At 41.7% G+C, this 20,744-nt stretch overlaps 1 protein-coding gene across 3 annotated transcripts in view; it reads right to left on the bottom strand.

Annotated features, from left to right (window-relative positions):
• Positions 1–7,034: 7,034 nt before the first annotated feature.
• USP13 (ubiquitin specific peptidase 13) overlaps positions 7,035–20,744 on the bottom strand; it is a 133,801-nt gene continuing 120,091 nt past the window's right edge. For all 3 annotated transcript variants that reach the window (XM_055568972.1, XM_055568974.1, XM_055568973.1), the window contains exons 20-21: positions 13,442–13,526; positions 7,035–11,856 (exon numbers count right to left, since the gene is read on the bottom strand). In XM_055568972.1, the coding sequence (XP_055424947.1) occupies positions 11,763–11,856; positions 13,442–13,526 (179 nt within the window). In that variant the 3' untranslated portion in view covers positions 7,035–11,762. The remainder of the gene's footprint in view (positions 11,857–13,441; positions 13,527–20,744) is intronic.

The raw sequence follows: 20,744 nt of genomic DNA on the forward strand, positions 1-20,744 counted from the left end.
CAGCACAGTTCTGAGTTAAGAGTGCATTTCAAGTTTTTTCTAAGTTAGAAATGCTGACATTCTTAATAAGGTGGGGAGGTCAGGGTAATGTCAGGCACATGAAAACCATCATAAGGCAAAGTGGACACAGGGTCTTAATTTCCACAAAGGTCACACATAGTGAGTGGGGCATCTATCACACCACTGTCCTCAGCACAGCCCTGTTCGTATGGTAAGTGAGCTACTTGGGGCCACATCCCTTAAGAAACTGGACATGGCCAATCTGTGTAAACACACTGACATTCAAGGTTGATGAGGTGACTTCATAGTCACTCAGAACCCACTCTAAAGTCTTCTCACTTACTTTCTGTGACACCTGCTTTAAGGAAAAATAAGGACAAGGAGACCAGAAGTGGAGGGGGCAAAGCTCAGACAATAGCGGTATCCTACGTTAGTGCCAGCTTGGTCACCACTTCATATCCCCATACATCCCCACACACGTGCAGGTGAGCTCCAAGACCACTGTGTAGAAGCGTTAAACAGTTAAGAGGAGGGAAAAAACCCAGAAAACTAAAGTGTGTGACTTCACAAACTCTCCTCTCATGTGGTACTTTGCCTTGAATAAAGTTTCCACTACCTGCACCCTCTGCAGAAATACCAAAATAGCACACTCTGGAAATAAGTCCCCCAATCTCAGAACTGTTTTCTGAGGACTGCTCTCCAACAAAGAACTCTTGTTGTAGAGCATCACAGCAAAACCTGACAGGCTTATTGGAACGCTTTCAGAAACCTGCACTCAATAACATGGAAAATAAAGAATGAGGCAGTTCTTTACTTACCATAAAATGTGGGGTTTTCTTTCTTAGAGAAGGAAATGGAAGGAATATACACATTCACTGGGGTAGTTTGGCCTTTTCACTGAGATATATAAAAATACCACATAGGAACTGTGCTACATGAGAAAGATGTTCATGATTGAACATGTTACCAGTAGATAAAAGAAAGAGCAAACCTAAATTTTACTATTTTCAATTCCCCCCACATCATCTAACCCAAACCCTCTTCAATTTTCATTTCCCAACTTTGTTTACATTTGTTGAAAATAAACCTGAAACTTTTTACAAACTATAACAAGCATTTATTAACTATTTAGAAAAGATGTTTCTATATATTTTGTATATCTATGAATATTGCATATCTAATCTAAAATACTGTTTGAGACAAATTCTTCTGTGATGCTTCCTTATCATGCTCAATTATGTTTAAAATCTTGGGATTTCATTTTTAACCTCAATAGATAACAGAAAAAAATTAACCTTAAATGTTTACATTGAGCTTTTAAATTAAAACCAACCCAAATTAAGTGACCTATAGTAAATTAATGGCAGTAGGGGTGGGGGCGTTAAATTTATTGGCATACTACATGACAATGTATCTGTATATTTAATGAAATATTACATATCATAGCACAACTCTGCTGGGTATTAAGACTTCATCTTAGTATTTCCCTGCATTGCTCTTTGAAATAAAATTACTACCATAAAAATCTCTTATCATATTGATTGATGTGTTTAATTTACTCTGTTGGCTTATAATTTGCAAAGTACCAAGATTAAGGTAGTATTTTTGTACTTAATGGAAGCATGCCTTCCCCTTTTTCACATTATTAAATTGTATTTATATTTGTGCAATTTTAAACTATGTTTTCAAATAAACTTTGTCTGTGGCTTCAAGGTCTTTTCAAATATCTTTCAAAATGGGATACAGGGATCAGAATTGCTTCAAATCAAACAATCCAATTTGTACTCCTGGTTAAAAGGTCTTTTTATTGAATATCACTATGATTTTGCATGAGTTATCTGGAAATCAGGAATGCATTTTTAGATAAAAAACAAAACTTTAAAATCCTCCTCCTTTCTTAAAGTCTAAAATATTAACCTGAAACTGGGATTTGGTGGATTTTTCTGTTTTTTTTTTTTTCTTTTTTAATAAAAGTATTAAAATATATTTGTTTTAGGGTCTTTTTCTTTTTGGTCAAATCTTTGTGCTTCCCTGGTGGCTCAGAGGTTAAAGCATCTGCCTGCAATGCAGGAGACCCGGGTTCGATCCCTGGGTCAGGAAGATCCCCTGGAGAAGGAAATAGCAACCCACTCCAGTATTCTTGCCTGGAGAATCCCATGGAGAGAGGAGCATGGTGGGCTACAGTCCACAGGGTCGCAAAGAGTCGGACATGACTGAGTGACTTCACTTTCACTTTGAGCACCTACTAAGTACAGGTCCTGTTCTAGAGCGGGACAATGGTAAGTAACTCAAATCAAACCTTTGAAGAGCTTGGACATCCACAAGTACTTTTAATAGATGAGAATGCTGCAAAGTGCTAAAAGAACAAGGTAAGTTCTGTATATTTAGTGAACTATTATATATCATAGCACAACTCTGTTGGGTGTTAAGACTTCATCTTAGTATTGCTTATGTAGTATGCAAAGTGCTAGAACAACAAGGTTAGTGAGAAATGAGAGTGACTGGGCTCCTTTATCTGGGCAGGTCAGGAAAGGTTTCTCTTACCTGATATTTGGGGCTGAGATTTAAACAGCAAGAAGCCAGCCCGGTAGAGTCAGGGATTCCCTCCCCAGTGCCCTCTCTCTTTCAGTCAGAGGCCGCACTTACCCTTGGTGGGATTTTCTTTTCTCCTCTGTAAAATTAAGCTGTACATCTTTTCATTCCTGATTCACTGTTATTCTCCAGGCAGTAAAGTCCCATCTACCTAGTGGTGAACTGTGGCTCCTCTCCTACCTCTGGCATAACTCAAACCCTTTCTATGTCTCCGACCCCCTCCCCAACTTTTTAAATGTGAATATTAATTTCCTCTCATAGCTGCTTCACTCCATGTGTGTGTACAAAAGCAGCCCAGGGTCTGAATGGTTCTTCACATTTCTTTACAGGGCTCCTTAAGGTAATACCTTACCTATGCAGCACTTCAGGGTTCACAAAGGACTGATATATTTTTTCCTTACTTACCACCTGCTGGTGATCAGCTTAAGGAATCAGAACTTCAGGCATCAATAGTTAATTTGGGTATTTCGCCCTGTGGAAGTAAACTACTGATTCTCAGTAGGCACTCTGCTCAAGTTGGCTCACTGAGCTCAGGAGGGTGGAGTCCAGAAGGGCAGCCTTCTCAGCCCCAGTTCTCTGGAAGGGAAACAGGAAGCTAGCTAACATTTCCTGAAGCCTACCTGGTACAGAGTCCTCAGGCAGAGGTTTCTACTGTCATTTTAACCGCAGTGAGCACTCAGGTCCTAAGCTTCTACTCTACTGCTAATTGTATCCAGTCCATAAGTGTTAGTCACTTAATCGTGACTGACTCTTTGCAACCCCATGGACTGTAGCCCACCAGGCTCCTCTGTCCATGGGATTTTCCAGGCAAAAATACTGGAGTGGATTGCCATGACCTTCTCCAGAAGAATCTTTCCGACCCAGGGATCAAACCCAGGTCTTCTGCAATGCGGGCTAATTCTTTACCATCAGAGCACCAGGGAAGCCCTCAGTAGCAAGTTATAACGGGAAAATTGATGAGGACCAAATACAAACCGATGACTCAAAATTGTTCTTTTAAAATTTACAGAACTGTTAACAAAGTAAGTTCACTAAACTAGAAAGGAAAATGTAAAACTCTGGGAAGAGTTCAACTGGTTAACTTTCTTAAATTAATCCTGTCTCCCTCACACCCCGTCCTAAGATGGCCATCTTGCTTCCTCTTTCCCTCAGAAAAGAAATGCAGGAAAGAACTCCCAGACTCACGGCATTGTGTCCTGGTCTCCTCACCATGGCATCTGCCTTCCTCCTGTCCACACACAAGTCTGCCTAAAGTCAGCTCCAACTCTGGCAACCAGATTCTATCTCCTCTTGGCTGTTCAAGAACAGAGGATCAGCACTTCTGCTCTCTCCCTCCTACACCCTTTACATTCTTTATTTGACCATCTTATTTCTCAGTTAAAAGGAAAAAGTTCTCTCAATCCCACTCACTTCCCTTAGCAGTCACCACCCCGCTTTCTTTCCTTTGTACCAAAACTCCTCCAAAGAATTGTCTGCATTCATGTTTTGCAATTCCTCTCCCAAACTGCTCCCATGGAGACTACACATGACTCCAAGTTGATCAGTCTCACAGTGAACTCATCTTACTCAGCCTACCACAGTTATTTGGTCCCTCTCACCTCCTCAGGATGCTTTCCTCACTTGGCTTCCATTTCCAGGCACTGTGCTCTTGGTTTCCGTGCACGACAGTGGCCACTCGTCCCTAGGCTCCTTTGCTGGCTTGTCTTCTCCCTGACTTATGTTCAAGGGCTCAGCCCCTCAACCTCTATGTTATTTCCAGTCTCCCTCCATTGACAATCCCACCCATCTAGATACCAACCACTCCCAATTTTATATCTACAGTCCAGACTTCTATCCAAAGTCCAGAGTTGTATAGTATGTGCAGCTTCCTACTCAACATCAGCCATGGAGCTCTAATAGGTACTTCAACCTCAGCATGTTCCCAACCAGGCTCCTGATCATCTTTCCCCACCACCAGCTGTAACCTCACCACACCCCCTCACCACCTTAGCTGACTGCAACTACATTCTTCGGTTGCTCAGAAAAAAACTTTGGGGGCAGCTTTAGCTACTCATTCCCTTACACCCCACATCCCATCCATCAGGAAATCCTATTGGCCTTACATTCAAATGTATCTAGAATTGCCCATCCACACTACCGCCACTGATACCACCCTCCCTCTGAGCATCAATATCTCCCCTTGCTCACCACAGTAGCCCCTATTTCTGTCCTTGTCTTCCTGTCATCTCAGCTAAACAATCTCCCTGAAAATTTGGGAGCAGTTCAGGGCTCCCCATTTTACTCTAGAGCCAAGCCCTTTCAATGCCTCTTTGGCTAAGGCAATCTGGCCCCCACTCTCCTCCTTCCCTTCTAACCACATTGGTTCCCTTGCTGCTTCTCCAACATATCAGATACGTTCCTACCCTGGGGCTGCTACTCCAGCCTGGTCCCTCTGCCAAGTGTATCCTTGCCCAGACATGTATTTGGATGAATGACGCCTTCACCTCTTTCAAGTCTTCTTTCAAATCTCACCTCCAAATGATACCTTCCCTGGCCAGGTACTTCCCAGATTTAGTACCTCAACGTGCATGTCCACTCCTGCTCTACATTTTTTTCCTGAGAGACTCAGTAAGTTTTAACATACCATTTACTTATTTCTTACATTTAGTACCTCTCTTTGGTAGAAAATTAACTTAGCAAGGGCAGAGACCCATATCTACTTCGTTTACTGATATGTCCAAGAAAAGACATATCCTGTCCATGGGATCGCAGAGTTGGACATAACTGAGCGACTGAACAACATGTCCAAGAAAAACAATGTCCAGCACATAGTAGATGGTTAGTAGTTTCTGAATGACGAACCGTACTATACAGATTAACATAATAAATTGGAATCATCTTAATGGAATCATCTCTAGAAAAACACTTGGAAAAAAGTCAGTGTTGTAATTTTTTTTTAATTTTTAGATTAAAACAATTGGTAAAAACTTCCACAGAGTCAAAATGCTACATGGGTTAAAATGATGACATAAAATACCACAGTAAAAATACCCTCTGTCCACCAGACCATCAGATACTTTACACAACGCATCATAAGTACTATGCCCACTAAAGAGAAGACTGAGTCTCAGGATATTAAGTACTTACCAAAGTCACAGAGCTAGTCTGTGTTGGAAACAGGATTTGAACTTGTCTATATGTTTCTACTCTTGCCATTATTCCACCCTCACTTCCTACCTCACTGAAAGACTCTTCCTAGTAGATTTTTTAAATAATTGGTTACATAGGGATGAGAATTACTCACCATTTTCCTGTTACATTTCTGCACTGTGACTGAAGTTTGTCACGACATCTGAAAAGCTGAATGATGAGTTCAAACAGCACATACACACACTGGTAAACTCTGCTACTGGACCAGATGGGCTGTGCCAACCAGCAGCAGCTGCCTTGCAAACAACTGTCCTAAAACTACAATTCTCTAAGCAGTAAGCAGCCTCTCACTATCCCCATCATTTCCTTCTCCTCTTAGTCCCTCACCAAAACAGATGATATGACACTGATGTCAGTCTTTTTACTTGGATTTGAGATAAATAGGTTTGTTTTTTTAAAAAAAAATTTAGGCATTAAATGAACATATTTTAAGTAGCAATTAACATGCCCTAGATGGCAAGCAAAATAAGGCCCCTGAGAGGTGTCCACATCCTAATCACCTTACATGGCAACAGGAACATTGCAGCTGTGATTAAGGACCCTGAGATGGGAAGATTATCCTGGACTATCTGGGTAAATGCATGTAATTACAAGGGTCTCTGTAAGAAAGAGGCAGGAGATATGACAATGGAAGCGGATGCTGGAGTGATGCCAGGGCTGTCAGGAGAACCAAGGAATGAACCATGGAATGCCAATAGCATCCCCAAACTGGAAGAAGTGGGGAATGGATTTTCCCCTCCCGCTCCCCTCCTGCAAACACCTTGATTTTAGTCCTGTGAGACCCACTTCCAGACCTCCGACCTAATGTATTGTCTTAAGCCACTAAACTTGCCATTTGTCACAGCAGCGATAGGAAACTCATATAGCCTAGAAATATTGTCATAAAAATGCTGAAATCTCTTGATTCAACTAATGCTGATTCTGCTTATACCTACATTAAGGAAGCCATTAGCAAACTGAGAAGCAGGGAACCACAGAAAGGTCTGAACTGATTCCAGTATTCAGCTTGGCACTCAGTAGAGAAGAGACCACAGACTCCCACCGCCCTGCCCCTCCCTCCTTAACAGAGGTAACGTATTGCCATCACCAATGTTCCACTATTGATGGGGACCCAGCAGCCCCAGTGCCCACACAAAGAAGCCCTAAAAAGAAATAAAATTAGTTACCTGTTCCACTCATGGATAAGAACCTGCAAAAGGCAATATCAGTTCACCTGGCAGTTTTACGAAAGAAAAAAGAGCCACAAAGGAACCTCAGATTGTGAGAATAGCTTTTAATTTTAAAAGAAGTGAAGCAATAAATCATCCATCTCTCTTTCCATCACAGGCAAATAGTCTCCCAAAACATTTGAGATATTTCAAACAACAACTGTGACTAGTGCAAAATAAACACCGACTCTTTTCAGGAACCAACCGAGCAGATGATGGGTGCAGGCCACAGGCTCAGCCTCCGCGGAGGCCAGGAGGAGCGGCCAGATTTGCACATTTATTTCAACATGCCCAGCTCTGAACAGATGAAAACAATACCTGGGGAGGGGAAACCACAAGAGAATGTTGCCCAAAGTGAAACAAATCTGCCCAATACCCTCATGTGGCTAATATCCTTGGCACCTGGAAGATGCTTTAAAAAGAAACACAAAGGCAGCAGCTTTTAGGCAAAACTGAAGGAACAGGGTTTGGGCTCATGTGTTTCTGGTTTTCATTTGGGGTCTTCTATATACATATATTGGTTCTTAGGTAGAAAAATCTGCTTTCTAGAAGGCATTCTGTAGCTCACAGTGCTCCCGACTCCAGTGAAAATGTTTGTGCTGCTTCTCTATGGATGCTTTGCAGAATTACCTCCCATGCCTACGTCATCTCCAATACCTCCCCCGCACCACCTGACCCAGAGGAGTGCTGTCCAACAGAAGTGCAACACGTGTTGAATTTCAATCTCTTTTGGCAGCCACATTAAAAAAAGATTAAAAGGAAGTGAAACTTTATCAATATCTTGATATGTCTAAAATACTGTCATTTTAGCACATAGTATAAAATATTGACGCAATATTTTGCATTCTTTCTGGTATTAAGCCTTCCAAATCTGGTATGCATTTTCTGTCTACAGCACCACATTTCCAGTCATGAGCCACATGTGGCCATGGATGACTGTGTTGAATCACATGGGTCTACAGAATCATAACACAAACTCTTCCAGGATGATCTACTGAGTAGGGAATCTCTGTGGCACTGCCTGGGCGATCTTATACACCAACTTAAGGGTACAGAAGCTTGTTCTGTAACATAGAATTTTCGACCTTAGGTAAAGCATAGAATCACAATTTATCTAACCCTGTCCCCCCATCCTGCTCCCCACACCAGCCATCTCCCCACACGGATGATGTGATGTAGCAACCGTGATGCCTACCGGATGAAAAGACATCATTTCTGTGGTAGAAAAACTTACTTGAGGATCACAGCCATAACTGAATTAGAATAAGATAACATTCCATAAAGGTTACAGAGTTAGCTGAAGGTAGTTCTGATGTTTTTCAGGGCAAGATGTGCTGTAAAGCAGATTTTTCATCTTTGAGGAAGAAGATAAAGGTAACAAAATACCGACTGGGAAGTGGAGAGGGAAAAAAAAAAAGAAATTACCCAAGAAACTGGGACTAGAAGTTGGGGTGGGGACACTAAAAACAAGACAAGTTCAAAAGTGGGATGTGTGAGCTATTAACCAGAAGCGTAACATCTAACCTCTATGTGCCCTTGCATCTCACATGTGTGACCAAAGTAGCAACTGTAGGAAAATAGAACTGAATATTAGGGCAGAAAGGGACTCCTGAGCTTATCTGGTCTAACCCACTCATTTTAAGGAAGGAGACCCGGGGAGATAAAGCAACTCGGCCCCATGTCACTTAGAAGCAGAGTCAGGCTACAAATCCAGGTGCTCTCACTATAGATTGCAGGTAAGGCTCCATCCAGTTCAGGTCAAAGGAACCGGTGATGTTGGGAGGAACAGGCTACTCCCTACAACCCACAGTGAGCACAGGGGAATGGCAGACACATTCTCTTGTAGATGGGAGAAAACAGCAAGTCAACTCAAAATATTAAAGCAATATTGACATAAAATGGCATTCATATGGGACTCTTCCTAATAGTTCTGTTTGCATACTTTTTCTCCCCTCGAAAAAAGAATCCCAATATGAATTAAACTGGATTTCTAATGAATTATGTGGGCATTTAGATCAACTAACAAAACAAGAACCTTGATATGCTATACGTTTCAAGACACATTCATCAGGATTTTACATAGATGGGTATCAAAAGATATTTACAGGAAGAAAGTGCTCTCTTTCACAAATACACACACACACACACACACACACACAGAGTGAGAATTTCACAATTACACCACCACCTAAGACAGAAGATTCCTAACAGGTTGATGACCAGTTGACAAAATACATTATTCCAGTTTTCGGTCATAAATCGTCTCACCTACATACATGTATAAAATTAAGCAGTATATTCCAGACTCTGATTCCAGGGAAGCCTGCCTTGAACATATTAAGATATACATATTAATACATTTATAAGCATGAAAGAAGACTGATATTTGCTCCAGTTTTCCCCAACTCACAATCTGAAATAAAGAAGAACACATATACAAAACTTTGCCTTGTATAAATAGCCCTTTTGTTGTGTGAGGCAGAAAAAAAAGGCAGCCATATTCTACTTTCTTATGATGTGTTTAGGTATCAAAAGGGCTGAATTTCTTTTTCTACTTCATGATTTAAATAATGTGTAGCCTAAAACCATATATACTGGCTTGAAACCATTCATTCTGCAAAGTTTTATTATAAAATTTTTTAATTTGTTCAGAATACACATGCTATTTTTGTCAACATTTCAATCCAAAGCCCCAGTCACCCTCCCACCCCCCAGGGAGGGCCTTCACTTTGTAACTGCAGTCAAAGTTTTTCATGTGTGTTCATTATTCTATGATCCTCAGCCCTAAGGAGACTGGATTTTGTAAAGCTGATTAGTGTGGGGGTTTCTGGGAGGCCAGGGACTTGTGTCACCGAGTGGGGCTACTTTAGGATGTCTGAGACAATGTGAAAAGGTGACCCCAGTAGGCAGTTTAGTAGAGAGTTACTGCACCGTGAGCTCCCTCCCTCTGCCAATCTCATTTGTTCCCAAACTGAAGAAACATCAGGAGAGAAGAGAAGCACACTCTACTAGCCACACTGACCCCACACTGCCTGCTGCTCTTCAGAGGGTCAGCCTATCAGATCTCACCACATTCTCAAAGTGCACCCGGAAAGGAAGGGCAGACTCAGCACACCACTGTCGAGAGAAGGGAAGTGAGACATGGGGGGGGGGGATGAGGGGGCTTGCCCAGCCATGGGCAGCACCCAAGTCCCCAGGCCTCAGGCTCCACATCCTTCGCTCACAAGCCTAACGGATCTCCCATGAGAAGGCCCCCCCATCATAACCAGAATCCTGACTGTTCATAACACACATCTCATTATTCAGTTTCTGGATTTACAGAATTTTGAAATTCTGTGCTTAATTTCACCCCGTTGCTTCTACTTTATTTTCCTACAGTTTCCAGAAAGATCCTTTCTAACCAACAAAAAGCATGTTAAGCAGGCAGCAATAAGTCCTTTTTTATTTGACTGCACAATCTGAAATAGAAAGTCCAGAGACCCTAGCATTCGGTATAGAGCAATAGAAAAATTAGAGACTGCCGTTCAAAATTAGAGACTTTTTCATCACATCTGAAACTCTGATCAAATCCCAGGTTGCAACTAAAATACTGAAATGCCAAAATGGAAATGATGGTCTTCCATAGCATCACAGAAACTTTCTTTGCATCTGAAACCTTTAAACTGCTGATGATCACACTATTGGTCATGGCAGAGAAGCAGTGGAGGCAAGTCAGGAGGTGATTAGCCAAGGGCAGAGATGCAATTCTGCCCCAGAAAACAGACATGGAGGCAAGTGACGAGCTGGAGGATGAGGAAATTACGGACATATTTGGGACACTTATCATGATTCCAGGGAGTTGTCATGTGTTATGGTAAGAAGAGATCAGCTATTTTAACTAACAACACACGTGCCTATGCCTTAGCGGGAAGGGCTGCTGAGAAACAGAATTCATCTACTTTTGGCAGAGAAAACACTGCTGCTGGGGGCATCTGCATTCATATCACCAAATGTCACAAGTCCAAGTGAATTCTAGACAGCACTGCAACGGCCCTTCTAATGCTGGAAAACCTAAGTGGGGAACTAATTTTTTTTTAACTGTTCCTGAGATATAGTTTCTTTAAAATATTTACTTGCTTTTTCCAACTATTTTAACCTTGAGAAACCAACCCGTCACAGCTTTTCTAGTTGACTATAAAGGTCTCACACTCTCAGTCTCACTCTCACACACATTCATACAATTGTATTATGCATTTTGATATGATTAAATTAAAAATATCTTTCATTGCTGATGTTCTAATTGACTATACACAGAGAGATCAGAAGTTATTGTGTGTCATGAAAAAATTTATGTCACAAATAGAGCTCAGCCCAGTTACTGATTTTCGATATGAAACAAAAGTGGGCTTTTTGTTTATGGTGGGTGAGGCTACACAACTGCCCTGTTGGTTTCTGGGGACCACTATCACTGACCCCAAAGCAAAACACGGGGGTCTGGTGGCACTTCCCGTTTTCAGTGTGCTAGTGGAAGATCCCCCCCCCAGGAATATGAATACTTTTTAAAAATCATCTTCTTCTTAAACACTTATAAAAAGAAAAACTATCTACAGTAGTGTATTATCACTAATAGAAATTTCCTCCCAGTTCTATTTTAGAAGGCGTCAAATGATGTTCTTTAAATAAACTATAAATACCCCACGTATTCCCTCATGTCTGGCTGTCCCAACCTCTTTTTTTTTTTTGGCAAATTAAAAAGGCGTACGGCTTCTTCTTGCCAATTTGTACATCTGAGGTTTAGCTTGGTATCCTGCGGTAAAAGTACATGTAGCCCAGGTCTTTAGGGGGCCTTTCTGAGGCACAAACTTTGTGGTCATTGTAGATCACCCATCTGAAAACAAAACACAGAAGCGAGTGATGGATTTCAGTCAGTTCTAGGAAATCACAGAAGAAAGTTACTGCACCATACTTAAAATAATCAAGATGTTTTAAGATAAACCAAACTCAAGTCTATTGCATCAAAGGAAACAGAATGTTGGCGGGAAGCTACACTGCTCTTTATTCTCAATTCAATCAAGAAGGAGTTCCTAAAGGAGCCTCCAAGCATTGCCATCTGCAGACGTCCCTAGATGGCCTCAGAAATGGAGTCAAAGACATATGTGGCTGTTTCAGTCATAAATAGACATGCAGTGAACAATTATTCAACCATTAAAATGTCTTCAAATGATATTTGGTAGAGTGAGAAAATAATATAATATGAAGTGGAGAAAAGCAGATTACAAAATTGTACTTACTGTGTTTGAACTTCAAGCTTTTAGAAAAGTTGTAAATACATACATATGCGTGTATACAGACAAACACATACCCTCTTCCCATTGAAAATAGTAAAACAGAAATGTATCAAAATAGAGACTATGGTTCTCTCTCTGCTTCCAGACAACATGTTCTTCATATGATTTTGTATCTTACAAATTCCTTATGATGAAATTCACTGCCTTTTCTATTCTAATTAAGCTATTTTTCTTAAGACATATATTTTTAAAAGAGTTGTCATGCTTGGTAATAAAATGAATTCACTATAAATTAAGTTCCTCTGCTCAACTATTTTACAAATCAAGTTGAGAAGCCAAGACTTAAATGACAGATGGAAAAGGACCACAGTGGATTTCTGGCTGGAGACCAGTCACTCCTGCAGCAAGAGGTCAGGGTTCTACCAGGAGAGGCCAAGGTTCTGTGGTTCTTCAGTGTCCATGTGGCCAAGCGCTGCCTCAAGCAGAGCTGACCCACAGGACAGGCCACTCAGTGGGAGTTCAAGGAAGGGAAACCAGGGGGGCCTTGAGGGATCCAGCCCAGGAAGAAGACTCTGAAGAGAGCAGCAGCCTGACACCCCACAACTGTCTCATCCCCAGCTCGCCACACCCCTCACAATTCTTGAAGCCAAGGCTACAACAGGGCGAACACTAGGTGTTAGAGCTGCCAGACAGAACACAGGGTACCCAGTCAAATCTGAGTATCATAGAAGCAACAAGTACTTTTTTAATATAAGGATGTCCCATGTAATAGTTGAGACATATTTATCCTAAAAAGTTATTCATCATCTGAAATTCAAACGTAGTAGGGCATCCTGGTTTTCTGGCTTTGCTTCATTTTGTTGGCTAAATCTGGTGATCCTGCAGAGGTTCCAAATACAGACTCGCATTCTTCTGCGGGAAGCCTCTTGACTCTGGGAGGTCCCCCTGCTATGGTGGTGAACAGTGGCTCTCAGCACCAGCTCTGACACAGCTGCAAAGGCCAAGCTGTTCAGCCTCTCCAAGCTTCAGGGTCTTGATGTATAAAATGGCTTTGAGAGTCTATCCCTACAGTAAGACCACTGTGAGAACCAAATGCCATGACACATGAGACACCTAGTGGAGTGCCTAGCACACAGCAGGTGCTCAATAAAACAGGTATCATTTTACCTTCTTAAAAAGACTCACCTTCCTTCCTTTTTAATGTGACAAACGTAGTGGCCACTCATTGTAGACGTTCCCATGTGACTGATGAATGCAAATAATTCATACACTACGGAAGAGGAAACAACTCAGTTACTAGGCAGCATTTCTAGAAATAAATAGCACTTCTGTTCAGAATTTAATGCCAAGGAGAATGGAATCCAGCAACTGTTCAGACTTCAAAACAAAATCTATTTAGTTGCTAGGCTGAGAACACATACACACACCCGCAACGTGACAGTAACTTCAACCTGCAAATCATAACAAAACAGGACATAGGAGAGCTGACAGTAAGCGCCTATCTGAAAAGGGATTAAAAATCCCACAGCCCAGTCTGGTGGCAAGCACACAGGTCTAAAAGGGTGGTCCTGGCTCCATCACCTCCAAGCAGCATGAGGGTGGAGAAGTTGTTTCGCCTCTCAGAACTCCTTTCTTCACAGAAATGCAAAATCCACCCACTTTACAAGGCTCTATGAGGCTTAAATGAGCAATTCAGACTAAAATACCACAGAAATGTCAGGATTCAGAGGAAGAAAGCAGATAGCTGTTATCATTTATAGACAGGGATAATGCTCAGAATATACATCCTGTGATTTCTGACTTGCTTATGATGATAAACCAAATGGGACCAAAATTCAGGCTTCACGCTTTCTGAACAAGGAGATATATAGTCTCTTGGAGCCTGAGATGGACATTTATTCTCTAACAAATACCTCCTGCCATCTAGCACAGATGCTGTGCCAAATCCACGGTGAACGAATTTCAGCTCATGCTCCCGGCCAATCTGAGGTCTACACAACACCTTCTCAACACAAAATGGGTGTACAGACTGGTACGCGTCCATCTCCGCAAACTGCTATAGACTACGATGGGATAGGTACAGAACCTGAGCGAGTGTTTATAATAGTTTGAGAGTACTATTCATGTCTGTTGAATCTAATAAGGGAAAAAATGGGCTTGCCTATTCATTTTTTTGGTACTCAATTTTTGTTGTATTTTGCAAGGATGTTGGTTCTGGACAGACCCTTTCCTTGCTGCTCCCTCTTTCATCCTTTCTCTCCCTTGCTGTTTACCAGGACTAATCCATGCGTTCAGCTATGAATCCTCAGTCAGTACAGTACACATTGCAGACCTCCTCTCCGCAAACATTTTCCCCAGGAAATGACTTTCTTTTGGTTGTCCAGATGCCTGACTTCTCTTCTTCCGGACTTTTAAACACTGATGACCTGGGGCTGTGACCTCAGACCTTTCTTCCTTCTATCTTCACACCTACCCCCCACATTCTCTCCCTCCCTCCCTTTTCAACTCTGTTCCCACCACCACCCTCCCTCTCCAAGTGTCTCATGGCATTAACTGGAATTATGTTCTTTTTCATTTCTGGAATGTTCACCACTGATGTATAGAACTACAATTGAATTTTGTATATTGGCCTGTTTCCTGCAATCTTGCTGAAGATGTATTTCCTGCAATCTTGCTGAAGCCATTTATTAGTTCTAATAGTTTTTAAAGTAAATTCCTTAGAATTTTCTATATACATGCGTGCTAAGTCGCTTCAGTCATTTCTGACTCTTTGCAACCCTATGGACTATAGCCGGTCAGGCTCCCCTGTCCATGGGATTCTGCAGGCAAGAGTACTGGAGTGGGTTGCCATGCCCTCCTCCAGGGGATCTTCCAGATCCAAGGATCGAAACTGAGCCTCTTAGGTCTCCTGCATTGGCAGGCAGGTTCTTTACCATTAGCACCACCTGGGAAGCCCTTCTGTATACAAGACCAAGTCATTTGTAAACAGAAATAGTTTTACTTCTTTCTTGCCTATTTCTTTTTCTTGCTTAACTGCCATGGCTAGAACCTTTTGCACGATGTTAAACAGAAATACTGAAGTGGGTAGCCTTTCCCTTCTCCAAGGGATCTTCCCAAGTCAGGGATCAAACCCAGGTCTCCCTCATTGCAAGCGGATTCTTTACCAGCTGAGCCACCAGGGATGTGGGTAGATGCCCTTTATCAGGTTGAGAAAGTTCCCTCTCATTGCCAGTTTGTTGAGCATTCTCTCCTCCCACCATTTCTTTCAAAATATATACAGAATCGACTACTACTTACCACCTCCACTAGTAACCCCCAATCCAAGTTACCAGCATCTCCTGTCTGAATTAGTACAATACACTCCACTCCTACCAGGGCTCCCTGCTTCCTCCCTTACCCCCTAGTGACCATTCTCAGTACGGCTTCAAAGCTCGCTCTTACACACCCATGACGGCCCCCAACCTCCTCCCACTCTCCTGCTCACTCCACTCCAGCTCCTCCAGCCTCCTGGCTACTACTCAAACATGCACCAGCTACTCCTCTCACTGACAGAGAGGCCTTCAAGCCCCACACCTACTGTTCCCTCAACCTGGAGCTCTTCTTTCAGATGCCACATGATCCACTCCTCACTTCATAGAGGTCTCAGATCAAATGTCATCTCAGAGAGGCCTTCCTTATAAATAGCGACTCCTCCCCTCCTTCCACCCCACCCTCATCCCAACCTTTCTTTACTGTTGTCCATGGAGCTCAAAATAATACCGTATCACATAGTTATGTGTGTATTTGCTCACTATCTCCTTTTACCCCAGGCTATGTCCTCCATAAGGACAATAAGTTTGTTTTGTTGGTGGGTTTTTTTTTATTATTATTATAAAATTACCAAATATTTATTTCACATGTCTGTTTTGTTTACTGGAATATTCCAGGCACAGAAAACAGTACATAGCATGCAGTAGGCATGTCTTGCTGCACCCCGTGTCCTGATTTGTTTTTATATCTTTTCATAAACCACCTATAAAAGTATAAATTGGGGTATAAATCAGCGATATTTAAAAAGGAATGAATCAGAGAGGATTGCCTTTCCCATCATCAACTAAGTTTCTGTTGTTAGCTATCTCATTAACTGACAACTCCTCCCCTCCAACAAACAAAAAATCCAAAAGCAAAAAATCACAGGTATGAAGCAGAAAACAGACAAGAACAGTTGTGAATGATAATCATTTTGCCTGGCACTTAGTGATGCAGAGACCTTGTCTGCCGTCCCCAGGGTTCCCTGTCACTAAGAACCCACACCTCCTGGTAAACAAGAGTGAGTATGAGCTGAAACTTTTTCATGTTCCTCGACCCTGGTTGGTTTTTAAAGCTCCTTTGGAATAATTTTATATTAAATTCTAAATCTTCAGTTTGAGAGATTTGGGGCTGATCTCGCACTAGGTGGCTACCCTCTTAGAATCTTCATGAAATAAAGAACATGATCCCTCACAAGGAACTGACCCCCCCAAAGTGTGAGAGTCACTCAGTCCAGTTATGACCCCATGGACTACAGCCTGCCAGGATTATCTGTCCATGGAATTCTCCAGGTAAGAATACTGGAGTGGGTAGCCGTTCCCTTCTCCAGGGGATCTTCCCAACCCAGGGATCAAACCCAGGTCTTCCACATTGCAGGTGGATTCTTTACCATCTGAGCCACCAGGGAAGCCCCAAAACAACACCTTAAAATAAATGAACCAAATATTTAATGAGCACTTTCCAATAAACCAGGGTGATTTCAGTGAAATGTTGCTCAGATACCAACAACCCAGCAGGTTAACAAAACAGACAGAACAAACCCACACACTCCAATACAGCCAAACATGTCTTGAAGCCCCCAAAAGACATTTTCCCCTCTTTAGTTAAAAGCAATTAATTCACATGTATACTCAAAATCATAAAAACACAGAAAAAAGATTAGCATAAATCTTAGTCCTATAATTAAAATTAACTGTGTTTATCAATAGAAGCAATCACTCCATGCATTATTCAAGGCCTCCTGCTAGGAACCAATAGCAAAAGAGAGAGTCTCAATAAATTTGAAAAAATTCAACAGGTAAGAAATCTCAATTTATATCTGTTTCCAAACAGAACGTCAAGGTGAATAAACCAGACAGTGAAGCCACTGCTGATTCTTCTCCCAGTTGCCAGAGATCTCCCTCCAAAAAACAGCATCATCACACTCTCAGAAAATGTAGAGACCCCTTTTTATGTAGCTAGAAAAGGCATTTTAAAGCAAAGTAAATCATTTTTAAAATGTTGACTTTCAAGACTTCCCTGGTGGTCCAGTGGCTAAGACACCGTGCTCCCAATGCAGCAGGCCCAGTTCAATTCCTGGTCAGGGTACTAGATTCTGCATGCCTCAACTAAGACCCAGCCCAGCCAAATAAATACATAAAACATTTTTTGTCGTCATTGACTTTCAACAGGGACACTTTTACACTGTCTAGAAGAACTGGACAAAACTACCTAAACTACCATGTTCAACCTCTGGCCAGTGGAGTCCCTCTAACGAGTCAGAATTAAAGTATCTGAAACTAGCATCCTTCGTCCCCACTTCCTTCTTCCAACAAACCTGTCCTTTTCTGAATTTAGGAACATGTTCCCAGCCTTTCTAATATGAAGAATTTTTAATATCTAAATTTTACCACCCCCACCCAAAGTAATAAGGGATTGTACTTGATTTTACTCTTTGAAAAAGAAAGCATTGTCAAGAAAATTAAATGCAACCTTGGAAAGCAAAAGAGGTAGGCAGAATGCTCTTCTGTATTGTTAGATAGTTAGAATAGGAAAAAGGAGTCCAGAATGGCAGTGGCTAAAAGACAAAGAAGGGAAAAGCCAGCAAAAATAGAACAAAGGAAGGTCTGAGGAGGATTGGAGTGACAACCTCAGATAAACAGTCCTCCTGGCTAGCCCAATTTACATAGGGCGGGCCCCGGGGGAAGAGAAAAAACATGTAAAAAATTGGGTGGGAGGGGCTTCTCTTCTCTTCACGTCTTTTGGGTTGGCCAGCCCTCACACCTTGAGGATGTATTTTCCTTTACTTTCTAAATAAAACTGAGCTGTAATACAGAGCTGTAATGCTGGTCCATCCAAGGAAACTACACAGAGCCGTAACACTGGTCTGTCCATTGCTTCAAATTTTTGTTGCAACGAAACAGAACTGAGGAAATCACACACTCCCCCGACGGTACCATATGGAGAAATGGCCACCCAAGGATTGTCTAGGGTAGGGACCAGCATACTATGATGCCACAAAGGACGAATCCAGCCCACAGCCTGTTTCTGTGCTGCCAGGGAGAAAGGAGAAAAGAGGGGGGGCAAAAATATGAGATGACAAATGTAAGGCCCATGAGGCCTAAAACATTTACTATCTGGACCTTCAGAGAAAAAAATGTGCAGACCCCTAGTCTAGGGTAATGAACTTACTTCCTCTCACCACTTACTACTGATTAAAGATTCCACACTTAGTGAAGTTACTTGTTAACTTGTAGATTTTTGTCTGGCAAAGATACCAAAAAGTTCTCTCTGGTGGAATATATACAAGCATGCCTCATAGAGATTGTGGGTTTGGTTCCAGGCTATCACAATAAAGCAATTATCTAAATAAAGCAAGTCACATGAATTTTTTTTGGTTTTTTGGTTTCCCAGTGCATATAAATAAAAACTATGTTTTACATTACACTATAGCCTATTCAGTATGCAATAGCATATGTCTAAAAAAGAAATGTGCATATCTTAATTTAAAAATACTTTATGGGTTAAAAATGCTAACTATCATCTGAGCCTTCAGCAAGTTGTAATCTTTTTGCTGGTGAAAGTGAAAGTCATTCAGTTGTGTCTGATTCTTTGTGACTCCATGGACCATAGCCTGCCAGACTCCTCTGTCTACGGAATTCTTCTGGCCATAATACTGGAGTGCACAGCCCTTCCCTTCTCCAGGGAATATTACTGACACAGGGGCTCTGAAATATTGTGAGAATTACCAAAATGTGACACAGAAATACTAAGTGAGCAAATGCTGTTGGAAAAAATGGCTTCAACAGACTTGTTTGATGTGCCACAGCCACAAGCCTTCACTTTGGAAAAAACCACAGTGTCTGTCGAACATTGAGAATCACATTAAAATGAGGTCTGCCTGTGCTGATGTGATTCCAGTTCTGTAAGGATTAAGCCATCAGCCACTGCAGGCACCCTCTCCAAAGTATTCTTGGGACACTGATCTGCTTTTGATAGCAGACTGTAAAGTTTCCTTACCTTTTAAGTAATCTGTTGTAACTTTCTGTATTTGCCTTTCAAATCTTTTATTGTCACTTTGGTTCAATGAATAAGTATTGCTTCACACTAACCTATGATCCTATCTGACCAAGTGTTTTAAAACCTTTTAATTTCTTTGACAAAGTTCTTTTGACCTCTAGGTAACTTTGAGATGATTCCAAGGGCCCCTGAAACAACCCAAAGTAATTAGGTTCAATTGGTATGTTAAATTACATAGGAAGACATAGTCAAATAAGTGGTGATAAACCTTAGGTTATATTATGTGGGTAAGATGGTGTGATCACTCACCTAGAGCCAGACATCCTGGAATGTGAAGTCAAGTGGGCCTTAGAAAGCATCACTACAAACAAAGCTAGTGGAGGTGATGGAATCCCAGTTGAGCTATTCCAAATCCTGAAAGATGCCAGCAAATTTGGAAAATTCAGCAGTGGCCACAGGACTGGAAAAGGTCAGTTTTCATTCCATCCCAAAGAAAGGCAATGCCAAAGAATGCTCAAACTACCGCACAATTGCACTCATCTCACACGCTAGTAAAGTAATGCTCAAAATTCTCCAAGCCAGGCTTCAGCAATACGTGAACCGTGAACTTCCAGATGTTCAAGCTGGTTTTAGAAAAGGCAGAGGAACCAGAGATCAAATTACCAACATCTGCTGGATCATGGAAAAAGCAAGAGAGTTCCAGAAAAACATCTATTTCTGCTTTATTGACTATGCCAAAGCCTTTGACTGTGTGGATCACAATAAACTGTGGAAAATTCTGAAAGAGATGGGAATACCAGACCACCTGACCTGCCTCTTGAGAAACCTATATTCAGGTCAGGAAGCAACAGTTAAAACTGGACATGGAACAACAGACTGGTTCCAAATAGGAAAAGGAGTACATCAAGGCTGTATCTTGTCACCCTGCTTATTTAACTTATAAGCAGAGTACATCATGAGAAACGCTGGGTTGGAAGAAGCACAAGCTGGAATCAAGATTGCCGGGAGAAATATCAATAACCTCAGATATGCAGATGACACCACCCTTATGGCAGAAAGTGAAGAGGAACTCAAAAGCCTCTTGATGAAAGTGAAAGAGGAGAGTGAAAAAGTTGGCTTAAAGCTCCACATTCAGAAAACAAAGATCATGGCAGCTGGTCCCATCACTTCATGGGAAATAGATGGGGAAACAGTGGAAACA

This window comes from Bubalus kerabau, chromosome 2 (genome assembly GCF_029407905.1).
Source record: "Bubalus kerabau isolate K-KA32 ecotype Philippines breed swamp buffalo chromosome 2, PCC_UOA_SB_1v2, whole genome shotgun sequence".
NCBI classification, from domain to species: Eukaryota; Metazoa; Chordata; class Mammalia; order Artiodactyla; family Bovidae; genus Bubalus; species Bubalus kerabau.